The sequence below is a fragment of the Orbicella faveolata genome, unplaced genomic scaffold (genome assembly GCF_042242905.1).
Source record: "Orbicella faveolata isolate gen_17 unplaced genomic scaffold, um_ofav_v1 contig_27, whole genome shotgun sequence".
In the NCBI taxonomy this organism is placed as follows: domain Eukaryota; kingdom Metazoa; phylum Cnidaria; class Anthozoa; order Scleractinia; family Merulinidae; genus Orbicella; species Orbicella faveolata.
In genome coordinates this window covers 7,014,330-7,031,839 of record NW_028301555.1, presented here as the reverse complement: position 1 = coordinate 7,031,839, position 17,510 = coordinate 7,014,330, and the positions used below count along the sequence as shown (strand labels likewise).

General features: G+C 39.0%; 1 protein-coding gene across 3 annotated transcripts; it reads right to left on the bottom strand.

The window, feature by feature from the left end:
- Positions 1-608: 608 nt before the first annotated feature.
- On the bottom strand, positions 609-13,280 carry LOC110049474 (cyclic GMP-AMP synthase-like receptor 3). 3 transcript variants are annotated; one of them, XM_089296914.1, is made up of 3 exons: positions 13,026-13,280; positions 10,116-10,196; positions 609-2,201 (listed from the first exon to the last, which is right to left on the bottom strand). In XM_089296914.1, exon 3 carries the CDS (start codon positions 2,196-2,198, stop codon positions 1,149-1,151), a length of 1,050 nt encoding a protein of 349 aa, XP_089153040.1. In that variant the 5' UTR covers positions 2,199-2,201; positions 10,116-10,196; positions 13,026-13,280; the 3' UTR covers positions 609-1,148. The 3 variants fall into 3 exon arrangements, with proteins under 3 accessions (XP_089153040.1, XP_089153039.1, XP_089153041.1); XM_089296913.1 differs by lacking the exons at positions 10,116-10,196; positions 13,026-13,280 and adding an exon at positions 9,050-9,435; XM_089296915.1 differs by lacking the exons at positions 10,116-10,196; positions 13,026-13,280 and adding an exon at positions 3,615-3,704.
- Between the last annotated feature and the right edge of the window lie 4,230 nt (positions 13,281-17,510).

Below are 17,510 nucleotides of genomic sequence, written 5' to 3'. Positions count from 1 at the left end.
TAAAAGAATCCCCCACAACACTTTTACATGTAATATCTCTAATTTTTTTTGTTTTAATTTTTCACTCATAATATAATCCGAAAACACCTTGACATTTCAGTTAACAACAGCAGAGAATCCTCTACTTTGCTTCTTATTATTACCTTACGTTCTGACTTCGACGGTTAGTTTTAGGAGAACACCGATCGTAAGGTCAACTAACTGATTAAAATACATGTCACGTCATCCCCTGTTTGGTATCGTTTGGTTGCCACGTCATCTCTAGTTCGGCATTCGGAAAAAAGCCAGCCGCATATACGATTATATCAGACAAGACACAAATGTATCGTTTTCGACCCCAGAGCTCTTCTCTTTTGTGCATGACCCTGTCGAGAAAGCCAAGGGTCTGGGTTCTAGAATGCTAACGTATTTCTTGTATGGTTTTCACGCACGGTAAACTGTAGTTGCAATTCGAAATGTTTGTTAAAATGATATCATTAGCCCTTCTAACGAATTTTACAATAGCTCATATGTATAAATTAAATCCCCGATTTGTTACTATGTCTTGTAACCTGGTAATAAGCTAGATAACAACAACAACAACAACAACAACAACAACAACAACAACAACTACAAGTAGCTTTATTTGCATGACCATAAATACATACAGTGTTGCAAAAGCTTTTGTAGACTAAAACTAAAACAGTAACGACTATCGTGATCATATAATAATGTCATGATACAGCAATCAAGTTACATTGGTTTGATTTGAAAGTAGAATATTGCGTAGATCAAAGCAAGATGAAATAAATTTTGCTAATTAAATATTAATATAATGATTTGAAGAAGTCATAAGTTCGCTAATGGCTCTTAACGAAGATAATTGTTCAAAAGTCGGAATGATATGTTCTATTTTTTTCATAAAATTTGTTTCTTAGAATAGAGTATTTATTGCAATATTTTAGAAAGTGAGATTCGTCTTCAATTTGATTAGATGCACAAATAGGGCATCCACCAGTCTCAATTCTTACTTTGTGATTGCCTATCCTAAATTTCACTAGTTCTTTTCTTTCGCTTAGTTTGCTTGTTAGGCCTAAATAAGAGGAGGGTGTAGAGTTCGATGAGATCATTGTCTGTTTGAAAACAATGAAAAATAGCGAAACTGTTCGCTATTCAAGAATCCGATCCCTTTCCACTTCGCTATTCAGGATCCTTTTCAGACGATATGCCATGTTCTTCATCACCACCTCATCAATGTCTTCCAGAACGTTTACGCCACCCAGCCAGTAGTGCGTAAGATTTCCATTCTCCAGGGCCTTCTGCAGCTCCCCAAGAAAGCCAACAAAGTGTTCCCCCAGCGAGTTCCGGCTGGTCCAGTTTCCACGTTTTTCTTTTATATAATGCATGTAGGCTGTCTTCAAGTGGTACGACTCGAGTCTACCGAGCGAGGTTCGCTCCCTGTTCACGATGGTTTTGACGATTCTGAGGAGCTCGTGCCTACAGCCATGATCTCTATCCATGTATTCTAAGATGCTTTTTTCCTTCAATGAAAACGACTGCCTCCAAAGAAGACCAGGACTAGAAACGCATCTTCGTCCTCTATAGGGCTTGGCCACATAGAAGCTGTCTGCTCCGATTTGAAAGCAAGGAACCAGATCTGCTGACAACAACATCATACCAGATTCCTTCTTGAAGATATCCAGCTGAACAGCTGGCCCGTGGGCTCGCACAACCATATCAACATCAGAACGCGGTGATCTAGATCTGAAATCATTTATTGCTTGTTCGACAAGACTGTAGAACCAGCCATTGCGAAGCCGCTCAGGATGTATGTAACCTTCAGGTCCTGCGTACCTGCGAAATTTTGTGTCCAATCTTGCCTTCAGCCGTACGTACCCAGGTACATCTGTGTCTTCCACCATGACTTCCGGATCACCCCATAACCACGGCGCGGTGGTTTTCAGTACGACCATGACGTCCACTTCATCAGCAGCTTCTGTCTTCAGCCTTTCGTACACGCTTCCGGTGTACTCCAGCCTCAGAATGGGAAGCGAGGATTTCTTTCGACAGTACCACATGACCTGGTTTTCAACGTAATCTTTCACCAGCTTTTTTGTAAGAGTCATGTCAGCTTCGGAAATCTTCACATGCTTGGCAGAATAATTACGAAGTTTCCTTGTTAATGTGTCGTCTCCTACCAGCCAGTTCCAAACCCACATTGTCTGAGGCAAAATAAGATAAAACATACAAAATAAGATAAAATCCCGCAAGCTTCAGTAAACAGAGGTCATTGGTTCTCCGCTTTCGCGCCGCGCTAGGTGAATGGTGCGACTAAGCACCATTCTCGCCCTCCCCGGAACAATTTCCGATTTTCTCGAGCGGTTTTATAATAATCTTTGTATGGAACGAGCTGGGTTGCACACCATCTTTCGACGACAACCAATTCTTCACGTAAACAAAAACACCAAAATATGTTATAAAAACCCTTAAATGACAAACAATTTCCTGAAAACCGCATGTTACTAAAACTTTCACAGCCCCCACAAGATAGATTGATGAGGATGTTTCACATCGAAGCTAGCTTTGAAAATTTCACTGACGGTCCAAAAACAAAATCGCCGCACATGCGCAGAAGAGTACAACAAGCCCTTAAAGCTGATTTGACAGCCCAAAAAGCGGAATTTAATTTTCAGTTAATTTCTTGTGTCTTGTGCACATCCTTTATAGCGAGGTCAGTTTGTATGATGCTGGCCGGAGTTGATTGACCTCTTTGCAGTAGCCCTCTGTGAGACAACAAAGTGCGCAAACCGCACATAATGAAAGCCGAATAAATCATGTGCGGAGTTCAATTTTCCAAATTTATTCCTCGACATAACCCTCACCACCATGCCTTATTCAGCCACAATGAGATGCAATTTGGTTTGACCTAGATCTGCAATATGCCATAAACGAGGAATGGGTACGTTCATCAGGTTTTACTCCCAACCTTTCACCAAGCGTCAGTTAACTTCAGTTACGTGCGCACGTCAGCACGTCAGAACGTCTGAACGCAGATGTAAATAATCTATTTACAGCCAAACTAGTCGCTGTAAATGTACAAAGTGCGAACGATGTACTTTAATCGGAGAACGCCATATTTAACTTTAAAGCACAAATTTACATCTACCCATGATTTCAGGCTATCATCCGCCGAAATAAAGGGAATACTTTAACTATCAAACGAGTACGACTACATTTTAATGCGTCCTTAAAATGAGACTTTTTGATCGGATAAAAACTACTGAACAGAGTGGTCCCACAGCATCGAAGGATTAAGATGGCGTTTAAAATTCAAAATAGTCTAAAGCGAGGATTGCTCAGTTGAAATCACTTCTGAAAACAGTAATATCTACATCGATAACTCTCAAAGCTGTCTGCGTAATCAAGCAGAAATTAAAATTAAGGCATCAGTAGATATGTTCCAATCGGAAACAACTTATCTAGTTCGTTTGATATCGAACGACGGAAGAAAGACTCTGCATAAATAAGCTACCATATTTAATAGCACACTGTGAACAAAAATAATAATACTTTCCTTAGAAAAAGCGTGCTCTTCTTACAAATACAGTAGTAAGGAACAATCGCGATCAACTTACCTGGTTTTTGAAAGGCGTGAAATCGCGAAATTGTGAGAGTTAGTTAATCTAATTCAAAAAGATTATACTAAATATCAGGAGAATAAATGTTTTGATGAGCATAGTGCCAACTCGATGGCATTTTCAGCCAATCAAGTCCCTCTCGGATCTTGCCACGCGACTTCCGGTTTTTCTCAGAAAAATTGTCCTAATTCTCTGGAACTAATGAAATCCATCCACCCCGGGACAAAATATGCTCGAGCTTATAGTGCTTTCAAAGCTTTCAAAGCACTAAGAATTTCAATTTCTCTTGATTTTCTCACTCTACTAGTTCTTCATTTGCTCGCCCATTCGGTCAATCACCACTGGACCATTTTCTACGCATTCATCAGTTAAGGTCGGCACACACTAGTCCCTGCAACTGGTCCCCTGAAGAATTTACACGAAGGGACTGGCCGCAGGAACTTTTCCCGCGAACAGTTCACACGAAGCGTTTTGAGGAACAAGTCCAAAAATTCAAACTGGTTTGACTTCGTGGGACTATTCGCAGGTCCCTGCCACTAGATTTTGGAGCAAAGATGGCCAGTTCACCCGACGGGACTTGTCCCCGCGACTTGTAGGGACTATGTGCCGACCTTCATGTAAAAGTAGCAATCAAGCTGACAGTTTTAAGAATCTCGATCTGAGATGTAAAAGGTGAAGTGTTTTAATTTATATCTGCTAGGTAGACCAAGAAGAAACTGTTTGTAAGAATAAGAAAAAATATTTTGTCACCATTTTCTCTTAAATGTGATATAGTTTTCTATCCAAAATATAATCACATAAAAATGCTATTCTAGGAGTTTTCTGTTAATCACTTTCAATGATTTACTCGCAGTATAATTTCGTATTTGAGGTAATTTAATTTCGGATAAAAATTAATTAATTAGTTAATTAACTACATGGAACTCCACCTCAACCAAAATTACAAGTATTTTCTTCAAAAGCGTCTCTGAGTCTAGCGATCTTCTAATAACCTTTTAGTGATATTTTTCAAGATCAGGAATCATTTGAGAAACTAATCTAATGTCATTTGGAAACTATGACACAAAATATGATAATGTAAAATGTAACCATACTTCTTGATGTTTAGCAAAAACTATATGAACACCTACTGGCTGGACATGTTCTTGTGTGTTCACTGCTGCTATCAAGCCTGGTATTAAGTTCATACTAATGGCATTACGACACGGACATAACGCAAAGAAAAAAAAAACAGTTTTACGCTTTTGTCATTATGTTCCTGCTATGCCACTGATTTTGTTGTATTGTTCACACCAGAGGCCAAAACATTAATAGGAGGCCAGTTAGTTAATTTTAAGTAATGTCTTTACATGTTGCTAGTGTGAACCAAGCCAACTACTCAATCAGACCATAGTTAATTCTTTATTCTACTAAACAACATGAAGTTGGCCCTGAAGAATGGCATTAACGATCCTTGCACAGCGAAAAGCCAAAAGATTAATATTTCCTGGATTTGGCATGTTTTCCAGAAAGTTGAAATGTGCCTCCCAGAAGAGTGGGATTGAACCTTTTGTCAGCAAACCGCACAATTAACTCATAAATCCAAGAAAATGATTCTCCAGAGAGTCCTCACCGCTCCAATTCCGAGGATCGACCGAGGATTCGCAAGGTAGTGCAGAAAGGCATGCTTTACATGGTATGAGCTCAACAAGCGAAGAATACAAGCCTTTTCTAACGATGGTTTTGATGGTCCTAAGGCCCGGGTCAAACGCAGTACTTCACATGAGCCGAACCCAATTTAACCAATTAGGCTCATGTGTAGTTCGGCGTTTGACCCAGTTAAGTTCGACTGATTTTATTTGGAGCGGCTGAGGCGTTCTTCACGCCTGGCCAGCCGTGAATAACGCCTGAAGACCGACTTTGGGTCAAACGGTGATCTTCACATGAGTCGAAGCAACGCATAATCAAAGGTCTAAGGGCGCCATTTTGACTTTACCTTGAAAAACCACTGAACAAGACCGCTTTTGTTATTTATTTGGTCTAGCAGATCGGTTGGACTGAATTAAGTTCGACGTTTGACTCAAACAGGCGTTTTTTTAATTATTTGAGTCGACCCAACCTGTCATCAGGTTCAGCTCATGTGAAGTAAGGCGTTGGACCCGGGCCTAAGAAGTTCATGCCTGCAGCCATGGTCTTCCCGGTCCATGTAATGTAATCGTTGTTTTCAATGTCCTGTATAGCAAAAGATTGCTTCCACAGAAGCTCACGATTTACAACCATTTTCCATCTTTTGTAACGTTTGGGCACGAAGTACTTGTCCATAATGTGGAAACAGGGCACGAGATCCACAGACAACGGCGGATTAGCTTCAAGTAAATGTTCAACTGCACGGCAGGACCATTATCCACCACTCACAGCGTGTACTGTGAAGATGAAAATCTTCGTTGAAAATCAAGCTCCAGAAACGAGATTTCGAAACCAGGTATGACGGACAGAATGTGGTATAATACACTTTTTCTAAGACATGAACTGTTCAGATAGCCAAGTTCCCCGAAATTAGTCACTTTTTTAAGCATCATGACAGCTCTCTAGGCCGTCATGTAAATGCCGCGTCACGCAAAAGCTTAGAAATTCAAGCGTACTGTATCACAAAACCAAGAACCCATTCGGAGCGAAAATTTGTATGAATATTAGTTTTCAGCTGCTCTTATACATCATTAAAGTAAAATCTCAAGAAGATCAATAGTTTTGTAGTTCGAATTTTAGTGACGTCATGTGAAAACCAGCTATTAAAGTCTTTTTCTTTGCCATGTAATAAACATCTTATTAACCGAGCTAAGTCGGTCTGTATGGGAGAATCTTGACCTCGGTCTGTACTCACGACCTCGGTCAAGATTCTCCCATACAGACCTCCAGCTCGGTTAATAAGAGCTAAGTAAAATCAAAAGTGAAAGTGCTTCTGAAAGGGAAAACTCACTACCCGCTTAATCAAATAGATAGACAACTTTCCACAGCTTATCTTGTTATACTAAACTTTTGCTCAGTTCTCGATTACCAACTTTAAGGATTCGAATTTTGCTATCCCTCGAATTCAACACAACTGATGGAAAAACTGGCGAAGTCTCAATGTTGTAATATCAGTCGTGGAAAGCATGCATTCCACCGCGTTTGGCGATTATGAAGTTAACAGTCTTTTGCAAATTAATTGACACTAATCTTGATCAAACTATATGCGATAACTTCAGAGAATTCAATAACATACATTTAAAACAAGATTGACAAAATAACGTCAACATCGACGCAGACTATAAACAGTAAGTGTTGACTAATCAGATGATTAACTCCGCAAACGTGCTATAAACGTAAGGAAACCGGCCAAAAAAATGACAATTTTCCGCTAATTTTTCAAAAACATCAACTGAGCAACAAGCAGTACCTTTATCGGCCTCAGGTGAAAATTGTGCGCTCAAGAGACGATAAAACTGAATGCGTTTATGGGAATCAATGCGTCGGAATGCATTTCAAGAAATGTTGAACAAGATTGCTGCATGGAACCCACTGACCCCGCGCAAGGCCTTGGAGCAGCCTGCGAAAAACTTGCGTCAACACAGGAAATTATGAACATTTTATCTGATAAATAAATGTATTCACGCAATTGTTTTGAGAGACATAGCCAAAATACAACCCAGAAAAAAGAGATCTTAAAATGAGGCGGAAAAAAGTTACTTAACAATTTTCGATTTTGAAAAAGTGTCCAATATTGATGACGCAAGTAATTCACGTGCGTGTATACAAATCTGAAAAATGTGGACTGATTTCTTTGAAATTTGATTCTGATATTTCTGGCATAATGAGCAACAGGTAACCAGCATATAAGGGAAGCTTTTGGTTGCTGGCATGGAGGATTTGGGCCTCACAGCCAGTAACAAAGTATTAATATTTCAGTTAAGGAGAGGTATCAAACGCGTGCGTTTCACTCTGGCACCAGCTTAACCTCGCAGAAAACTAATATCACGAGTTAGCCAAGGATAACAAACCGACCCACAAACCCTGCTTTGAACAACGAAATTTCACCCTAGGTTTGAGATTTCTACAGATTAGCTCTAATCCAAGGTTAATGAAACCCTCTTTTGCACAACCGGACTGTGAAGGTTGTATATAGTCTGAAGAAGGCTACCATTTTCTCGACTCGCAGCCAAAAAATCTAGACACGCAGATTGATCAGAAACCCTGAACAATACTTTAATGGTCCTGTCACTACCAGTGACGGATTTAACATCTTTGCTTGTTTACTGCAAACGTCACCTCAATACTCTTAAAACGAATGTAGGTCAAATTAACCTGAATATTCTTTATATTCTCCATAATCTAAACTACTTTCGAAGTGCGCCGCACAAACATGTCTAGATAATTGCAACGGTCTGACACATCAAAACAACTCAGCATTGTTCAAACAAATTTCCGAATACTGCATGTGTTCAGTTGTGCACGTTACTATCGAAAAACTCGAAAAAAAGCTTAGAACTGGATGTTGGTATGTTTTAATTTGCAACGGACGCTCTTCTCAATGCAACTACAGAAAAGAGTCGACCCAATTCAATGAGAGTCAAAGAAAGTTATCAAATTTTTGAGTAATTTTCTGAATTCTCGTAATTGACGGTCTTCTGCCACTTTCTTGACTTTCCTTAGCTTACTACAAAGTGCATAAGGTCTCTCTTGGAGAATGTGAAAAATCATCACGAGAAATAGATATGACATTCATTACTGAACGTGGTTAAATGAGCATGCATTTCTTGGGCATTACAAATTTATACACATTTTCCAACGGGCTATATCAGTGTTACAAAAGTCCGAAATAATAGATCTCTGCTAAAGACTTGCATGTGAGCGTTTTAACCAGCCAGGCTCGATACAAGAACACAAGAACACAAGATCCACAGAATGCTTCTTTTAAAAATGTATTATAATTATGAGAAAATCAAAAGTGAAAGTGCTTCGGTTGGCGTTAAACCTTACAACCCATGCTATCCGCCTGATAAAGTAAATTGAGAACCTTCCAAATTTTCCAGTTTTCTAGCTTTGTGAATTCGAATTTTGCTTCTCCTCGAATTCATGACGACTTTTGAACAACTGGCAAAGTCTCTATAATATCAGTAATAGCAATCATTCCACAATAGACGCATTCCACAATAAGTGTTGGTCTATTAATTATGAGAAGTCACAAGTCTTTTTCAAGTTCATTGTCACTCAACTTGATCAAAGTATTAAACTGCATATGATAACCACAGAGAATTCGACAACATACATTTACAGCAAGATGATAAAGAACGCAAGCATTGAAAACAGACCGTAAACATTAGATTGTTCAATGATCAGTTGATTAACTCCTCATCTCTTAAACAAGGTATAAACATAAAGAAACCCTGCAAAAGTACAATTGCCTGTTGATTTACCTCAAAGAGACATCAACTGAGCGACATGCAGTACCTTGATCGACTTGATCGGCTCCTGGCGAAAACTCTGCCGCTAGATTAATACGATTAAACTGAATGACGCAATGTCGGTGAATTTATGGAAAGCGGAATATGCGTCGGCGTGCATTCTCAGAAACGGTTCACAGGAAATTCGAGAGAATGGAACAAACTGATCACGTAACGCCTTCGGGCATCTTATATAAAACCTAAAACTAAAGTCGCACAAGGACCAAATTGGTCCACAATCATAGTTTCCGTATCATTCATTAACTGGAAGCATTGCTATTCCCACTCGAAGGGATGTTTGGTCACTGCTGGATACCTTACAGCACTTATTATATCCAGTGAAACAATGGGCCTCCCACAAATATGGCTGCATATAATTACAATGGTCCGAACAAGACAATTCAGCGTTCTTTAAGTGATCTAGATTCGAAATTGAAATTACCGAATACTGTATTCAATTTCCACACTAATCTCGAAAATAAGCTTAAAACTGCATGTTCGTATATTTCAGTTTGCAACGGACGGCGCTCTCAATGCACCTACAGAAAAAGGTCGACCCAACTCAATATGTGAGCCAGAGGAAGTTGTCAAATGTGTGAATAATTTTCTGAAGTCTCGTAATTGGCGGTCTGACGCCACTTTCTTGACTTTCGGTAGCTTAATACAAAGTGCGTAAAATATCTCTTGGCGAATGTGAAAAATCATCACTAGAAATAGATGACACTCATTACTAAATATTAAATTTCCTTTCTGTTCATAGTTAAATGAGCGGCATTTCTTGTCCATTTTCACTATTCCTTAATTTTATACACATTTCATTACTGACCATGCCAGCGTTACAAAAGTCCGAAATAATAGGTTTGTACCCCGACTTATGCGCTTTTTAATAAGCTATTCTCGATTCAAATCTCTGCAACCCACCGGGCTGGCTTTTTGTACATTGTATTATAAGTATGGAAAAGCAAAAGTGAAAGTGCTTCAGTAAGGGAAAACTTACTACCCGCTAAATAAAACAGATAGCTAATTTTGCAAAGCTTACCTTGTTAAACTATACTTTTGATCAGTTCTTGCTTACCAACTTTGTGAATTCCAATTTCGCTCCTCCTCGAACTCGACACAACTGATGGAAAAATAGACGAAGTCTCAATGTTGTAACATCAGCATTGGAAAGCATGCATTCCAAAGCGCTTGGTGATTATCAAGTTACCAGTGTTTTTCAAATTAATTGTCACTAATACATACATTGAAACAAGATTGACAAACTACTGATTCTGTAACAACGCCAACATTGAAAGCAGACTATAAACAATAAGTATTGTCTTATCAGTTGATTAACTCCGCAAACATGCGACAAACCAAAGGGAACCCTTAAAAAAGGACAATTGCTCGCTAATTTTTCAAGAGACATCAAATGAGGAACAAACAGTACCTTTCTGGACTCTAGGTAAAAATTGTGCGCTCAATTGACGATAAAACTAAATGATTTTATGGGAATCTATGTGTCGGAGTGCATTTCAAGAAGCGTTCCACATGAATGGAACCAATCGATTACGCGTGACGCCTTCGGGCAGCCTGCATAAAACGTAGACAGGCTCTAAGTAAGTCGTCGTCTCCAAATTCGTCAACACGGAATATTATAAACATTTTACCCGATGAATAAATGTATGCATGCTATCAATTGTTTTGCGAGACATAACAAACAACTTTCCAGAAAAAGAGATCTTAAAATTAGGCGTCGAGAAAAGGTACTTTACAATTTTCGATTTTGAAATGGCGCCAAACTATGATTGCGCAAGTAATTAAAGTGCGTGTATGGAAATCTGAAAATCGCGAACTAATTTCTCTGAAATTTGATTTCTGACATTTCTCGAGTTAGCCAAGAATAACGAACCAACGCAAAAACCCTGCTTTCAACAAAGTTTCACCTTGGTTAGAGAATTCTACAGATTAACTCTAATCCAAGGTTTATTTAACCCTCTTTTGAACAACCGGACTGTGAAGGTTGACTTTAGCTCAGTTTTCGTTTGCCATCTTTATGAATTCGGAATCTCCTTCTCTTCAAGGCACTACCAAAACTGGAGACATTTGAATGGAATTCATTGGCCGTGGAAAGCATTCCTAAACCTGCATTACGCAGTATTAGTTGATTATGAAGTTCCATTCTTTTTCATGTTGTCTCTAAATTTGATCAAATTGTTAAACAAGATACGATAACTACAGAGGAGTCAGTACGTGTATCTACGGATTGGAAGAACGCCAACAAGTGTAAAGAGTAGTTGTTTATTGATCACTTGATTAACTCCGAACCTCTTAACCATGGTGTAAATTAACGTCAAGAAAGTCGGGAAAAAGAGCAATTTACCGCTAATTTGTCTTTATGAGACATCAAATGAGAGATATACGGTACCTTAATCCACCCCAGGTCAAACCTGCGCACCCAATTCACGATGAAACTACATGACTTGACGGAATCTATGGAAAGCAGATTGCACGTCGTGCATAACGAATGGAACAAACCCGGGGGGGGGGGCACTGCCATATACGGGCTATATAGGTATGTGCCGCTGTGAAGGGTATGGTTTTCAAGCAGTTTACTCTAGGATAGGGTATATAAATCAGAGCGTTTGGGTCTAGAATAGGGTATCATTTTTCACAAAACTGACTAGTTGGTTGAAGATTTTATCTAGACTAAGGAAACCAGGAATTGCCACTCAAAAATATAAAAAAAAAAAATCAAATCAGCAAGTTTAAATTTACGCAAATCAGCCTCAACAGTGTCGATAGATGGGGGATTTGGGGAGTTTACTCTAGTATAGGGTAGCAAAATTCAGCTGAACTAGCTCTGGTATAGGCTAAGGGTTCCATGGTCCCAGCGGCACATCCCCACCCAGAAATTCCCAAAGTACCTCCCCCGGGGGAACAAACTGATTACGAGTAACGCCTTCAGGCATCCTGCATAAAACCTAAAACTAAAGTCGCACTCGGACCAGGCTGGTCCACATTGCCAGTACTAATCGCAGTTTCCGTATCATTCAGAGACTGAAAGCATTGCTACTCACTCTCGAAGGGATGTTTGTTCGGCACGTCGGGATACCTTGCAACACTTATGTCCATCGAAACAATGCACCTCCATAAGCTACATGCATGGCTAGATAATTACATTGGTCTGTGACCAGACAGCTCATTGTTGCTTAAGTGAAAAGACTCGAAATCGAAATTGTTGAGTCGATTTTCAATCGTGACTATAATTCCAAAAATCTGAACTTGGCGGTCTTCTAAATGTACCCAGTGAAAAAAAGTCGATCCAACTCAATATGTGAGTCAGAGAAGTTGTCAAATTCTCGAGTAATTTTCTGATGTCTGGCTGCCTAACACGTTTTGCATCAGCGAGGCTCGATACAAGAACGCAAGAACACAAGACCCACAGAACGCTTTTGTTAACAATGTATTATGACTCTGTAAGATCAAAAGTGAAAGTACTTCGGTAGGCGAAACTTACTATCTGCTCGATAAAACTGATAGAACGTGAGACTTTCATATAAATTCATCCTTTTGAACTAAACATTTGCCCAGTTTTCCCATTCTTTTTCGCTTCAGCACAAAGGCAAAACTGGCTAAGTCTTTTGTTAGAAGTGGAAAGCATTTCTGAACCCGCGTTTCGCAGCCTTTTTTGATTATGAAGTTACTAGTCTTTTTCAAGTTGCCACTTACCTTGACATAAGAATTGAACTACATACAATAACTTCAGAGAATTCGTAACATACATTGACAATAACGTTGATAAATTATACTGCCTGGCAAGAACGCCAACATCAGAATGTAAGCAGTCACAGTTTAAAATTTATCAGTTGATTAACTCCGAATCTCCGAAACATGCTATGAACGTCAAGAAAGTACAACTGACTGCTAGTTTAGCTTAATGAGACATCAACTGAGGGACACACAGTACCTTATAATCGGCTCCAGGTGAAATTTGCGCACTCAATGGAGGATAACACTGGATGAATTAACGGGAATCTATGCTTCAGTGTCCGTGTATTCCAAGAAGCGGTACACAAAGAATTAAACTGATCACGCGTAATGCCTTCAGGCATCCTGCGTAAAACTTAGACAGGCTCTTAGTGAGACATCGTCTCCAAATTCGTCAACACGAGAAATTGGGAATATTTTAGCCCAATTACAGGCATGCAAGAGAAGGCACGCAATGTGTGCGAAAGTCAGCGACTTTCCAGACTAAATTTTTTCTTTGTAACGCTAGTAAACGCAAGTTAAAAAGAAGCAGAGGGAGTTGCGAATAAATGTTTCCAGCTTTAGTGATGAAGCTTTTCAATGAATTTGCACCAGATTAAAAGTGTAAAAAGTTAACGTTTAAAAATGGCACATCTTAAATATTTAGTAGTACCAAAGTATCATCCTTGTTCTTACGATGTGATCAGTTGTGATGTTATAGCGATGTTTCGAATGCGCGCTGCTAGTCTTCATCAGGCGATTGGGTCATTGGTGACAGCATCGTGAGACAGACGACATTTCATTGTACACTGCAGTATTTGTCCCTTTAATTATGATGGTATATTTGTATGTGTGTAGGTTAGGGGGAGGCAAGGAAAAGTGATCTAAAGTCACACTACCATATAGACAAGTATGGATGTTAATCAAAGGTACACGCACAGCAGTTGGTTGAGAATTAAAGGACTGAGTAGCCTACGAAGAGGCTCGGTAAGGACGGAATATCGGATATGTAGACATGATTGATCATCGCAGTTATACACACAATTTAAGAGCCACTGCCCACAAATATGGACCAAACAACGGCACAAGCCGAAAAATCGATTTTGCTCATTTTTTGCCCAAAGATTGGCCCTTGCTAGAGAACAAACGGACCATAGTTAGTTTCTGCTAAAGCAGCTTTTTTTGGAAGAAATTTGCGAAAAACGATTTCTCCCCGATTGAGCTCAAAATCTACTTCCAGTTATGCTGAATTTTCTGGAAATTTGATTGCTTCGCACGTCGCACAACAGCTACTTGAGAATCTTTCAATGGTTTTTAGATTCAGCTCAGGTCTTCATGGTATGACTGAGTGAAAAATAAAATAAATCGAGGTTTCGTTTGAGCCCGAAACGAGATCGAACAGAAACGCAAAATATTGCAATGTGTTGCAAACGAATTATAGCACTAAAATATCACCATATTTTTCTATGGGCTATAACTTTAAATGCCATAAAAACACTTTCTACGGGCTAACTTTACACCCACCTGTTTGAAAATCAAAAAACATCTCTGGGTAAATGGTTTTAAGTCGCCCGCCTTGGCCTGTGTTTTTCATAAATTTTCTCCTGAACCGCCGTGGGAATGTAAACAATTGCGTGACGCGGACGGTCACCCTGAATATATAATTCGTTTCCAACAAACTGCAGATGGCTATCTTAGAACATTTGGGTGAAAAAAGAAAAACATAATGGACCACTTTTAACTTAAATAATTTGAAAGGCACTGCTTTAGAAATTTCGTTAATTAAAAGCGCCAATTAAAAGCAATTCACTTGGAGTTCGGGTGTTGTCGTTTTAAGCTGTCGTTCTTTCTTTGATCATTTTAATTACAAGAACGAGTTCTAGAAAGAAAATCGTTCTAACTTCATTTGTTAAGCGTAATAACAAGTTGATATTGTTCGTTTGTAGCCTTACGTGATCTGAAGGAACGCTACAGTGATTAAATTTGTATTTGTTGATTTCGACGGATCGATTTCCGGTTAAGATGATTTCCGCAGAACATTCGAGCAATAATGGCAAAAATTAAGTTACCAAAAAAACCGCATAGCATGGTTATATTTTGAACACAGTAAAGAAGAACTCATCGAGACTAAAGCTCTCAAGCTGACCCCGCGAGAGAAAATTGAACTTGAATGGCTCGATAGAAAACTAAGTTTGATCGAATGTCAGATAACGATCTGCACGTGAAGTTGAACTAGCGATGAAAAGATTATACCCTACGGTAAAAGTATTTTTAATCAATTAAGTATTAACTTGTACTGTACAAAGAATTTTCCAGGAAATGCATTTGAACACTTGTAACAAATATTTCTTGACACAATAAAGCTTTGACCAGCGACCCTGCAAGACAGCGCGCGCGTGGCCAAATGTTTTTAAACTTTTTTTGTATTTGTTTACACTGTCATCAGAGCTCGAGAAGTCCGAACTAGTTTAGACAAGAAACTCAATGCTGAAGAGTTCTATTTCTGTCTCCTGGAGAAACTATTTCTTAATGAGAAATCGTGTATACGCATTTCTTTGTATTGACGTAATGAATTGAATAAAGAAATCACACTCGTGTACCCATATTTTCTGTGAAGAACGAAATCTGGGAATAAGAGACAGTCACGTGATTAAACTGACTGCGAACGACTGGAAGGAATAGATTACTCTTCATAGTTGCTAGCCTTCACTCATTGCATTCACTTTCATTTTAATTTTCTTTCCGGGTTTTCTAGCTGAGTTTGAGAATGGCCGTTTTCACACTAGAGACGGATAACCCGTCCATTACGGATAATTCGTCTTAGTGTGAAAACGGAACGGTGCTCATTTTAGACGGATGATCCGTCTATTTTTATCCGTCCGATTATCCGTCTATTTAGACGGATAATCCGTCTAGACGGATTATCCGTCTCTAGTGTGAAAACGGCCAATATTGTGTAAAAACAAATTTTGTACAAAGCTAGAAGAGTTGAGATGCCGTCACGCAATTAGTAGTTTATAGAATTTATGGTATTTCCACTTGACTTTATTTGTCAGTCAATGATTCAATTGCCATAAACTATAGAGGATTGGTTAAGTGTGCCTCTAAAACTGTCACTGTATTGTAACTTATCAGTGGAATTAATAACTGAGCCATCTTGTGGAAATAAACAAGGGAGTTAAAAATTACTCACCTGAATCATTTCCTGGAGCACTGTAGTCACCTTCTTTATTAGGGATGTCGTGGGTGTTGCAATGCAAACGAAAAATATACATATATTTATACTAACTTAAACAAAAAAAATATTTTCCATTATTTTATCCAGACATTGATTCAAAAATTGCTTTCATCGGATTGTTGGAGACGAATATTTACTCGAGAGTGACTATCCGCGTCACGCAATTGATTACATTCCAACGGCGGATTTTGGGCAAAATCTATGAGAAACACAGGCCAAGGCGGGCGACTTAAAACCATTTGCCCAGAGATATTTTTTGATATCCTAACAGCTGGGTGTATGTTTAACCCGTAGAAAGTGTTTTTATGGTATTTAAAGTTATAGCCCATAGAAAAATATGGCGATGTTTTAATGCAATAATTCGGTTGCAACACATTGTAAAATTTTGCGTGTCTGTTTGATCTCGTTTCGGGCTCAAAACTACCTTCGATTTATTTTATTTTTCGCTCAGTCATACCACGAAGACCTGAACTAAATATAAAATCCATTGAAAGATTCTCAAGTAGCTGTTCTGCGAAGCGCGAAGCAATCAAATATTCGCAAAATTCAGCAAAACCGAAAGTAGGTTTTGAGCCCAATCGGGGCGGAATCGTTTTTGACATATTTTTACCAAAGAAAGCTGTATTAGCAGAAACTAACTATGGTCCGTTTCTTTTCTTACTAGGACCTATCTATGGGCAAAATACAAGCGAAATCAATTTTTCGACTTGTGCCATTGATAGGCGATTTAGGTCGATTTTTATAGGCATTCACTCTTAAGCAGTTGTGAAATTAAATAAAGCCTGATGATCAATCATGTCTTCATAACATTCTCCGCAGTCCAAATATGTGAATTTCATATATTCATTTGTATTCTTCAATATCTACGGGTATATTACAAACTCACAATGTGGCCAGTTCCCAATTGGCTTGATATATAGCTCAGTTGGTAGAGCACTGCACCGATATGGCAGAGGCCATGGATTCAAATCCCGTTCTGGTCTGAATTTTTTTTCAGGCTTTAATTTCACAACTGCTTAAGTTGTGCGTTTCACTGCGATGATCAATCACGTCTTCATACAAACAACGCCGTGAAAGCACTTTTAAAAACAATGAACACGCACTATTGGTTTAAAATTGCCCATGATGATTTCTTATTTGCCAGTTGCACTATCTGCCTGGAACCTTAAGCCATGTGTCTTCTTGTAAAATAAAAAAACAAAATTTGCTAATTTTTTTCTGGGTCTGCGCAGCATGGCCTCAGTAGTGTACCATCGATCGATAAACCCCAGCAGTTTTGCAGTGGACTTCCGGTGCATCCAAATTCCTGCGGACGTTTAATTTAACGTCAACTGTGGCCTTTCTGGCAAGGAAAACTTTCGTCGCTGGTGACGATTATGAAATCGTCGAAGAAGGTTACAAGACGGGACATGGCCACTATTACATGTACGTATTCGAAATGAAGAAAGTCATCGGAGTCTGTCCGTG

Excerpts from the sequence above, each read along its gene's own strand:
- LOC110049474 (XM_089296914.1), bottom strand. The coding sequence starts at position 2,198 with ATGTGGGTTTGGAACTGGCTGGTAGGAGACGACACATTAACAAGGAAA.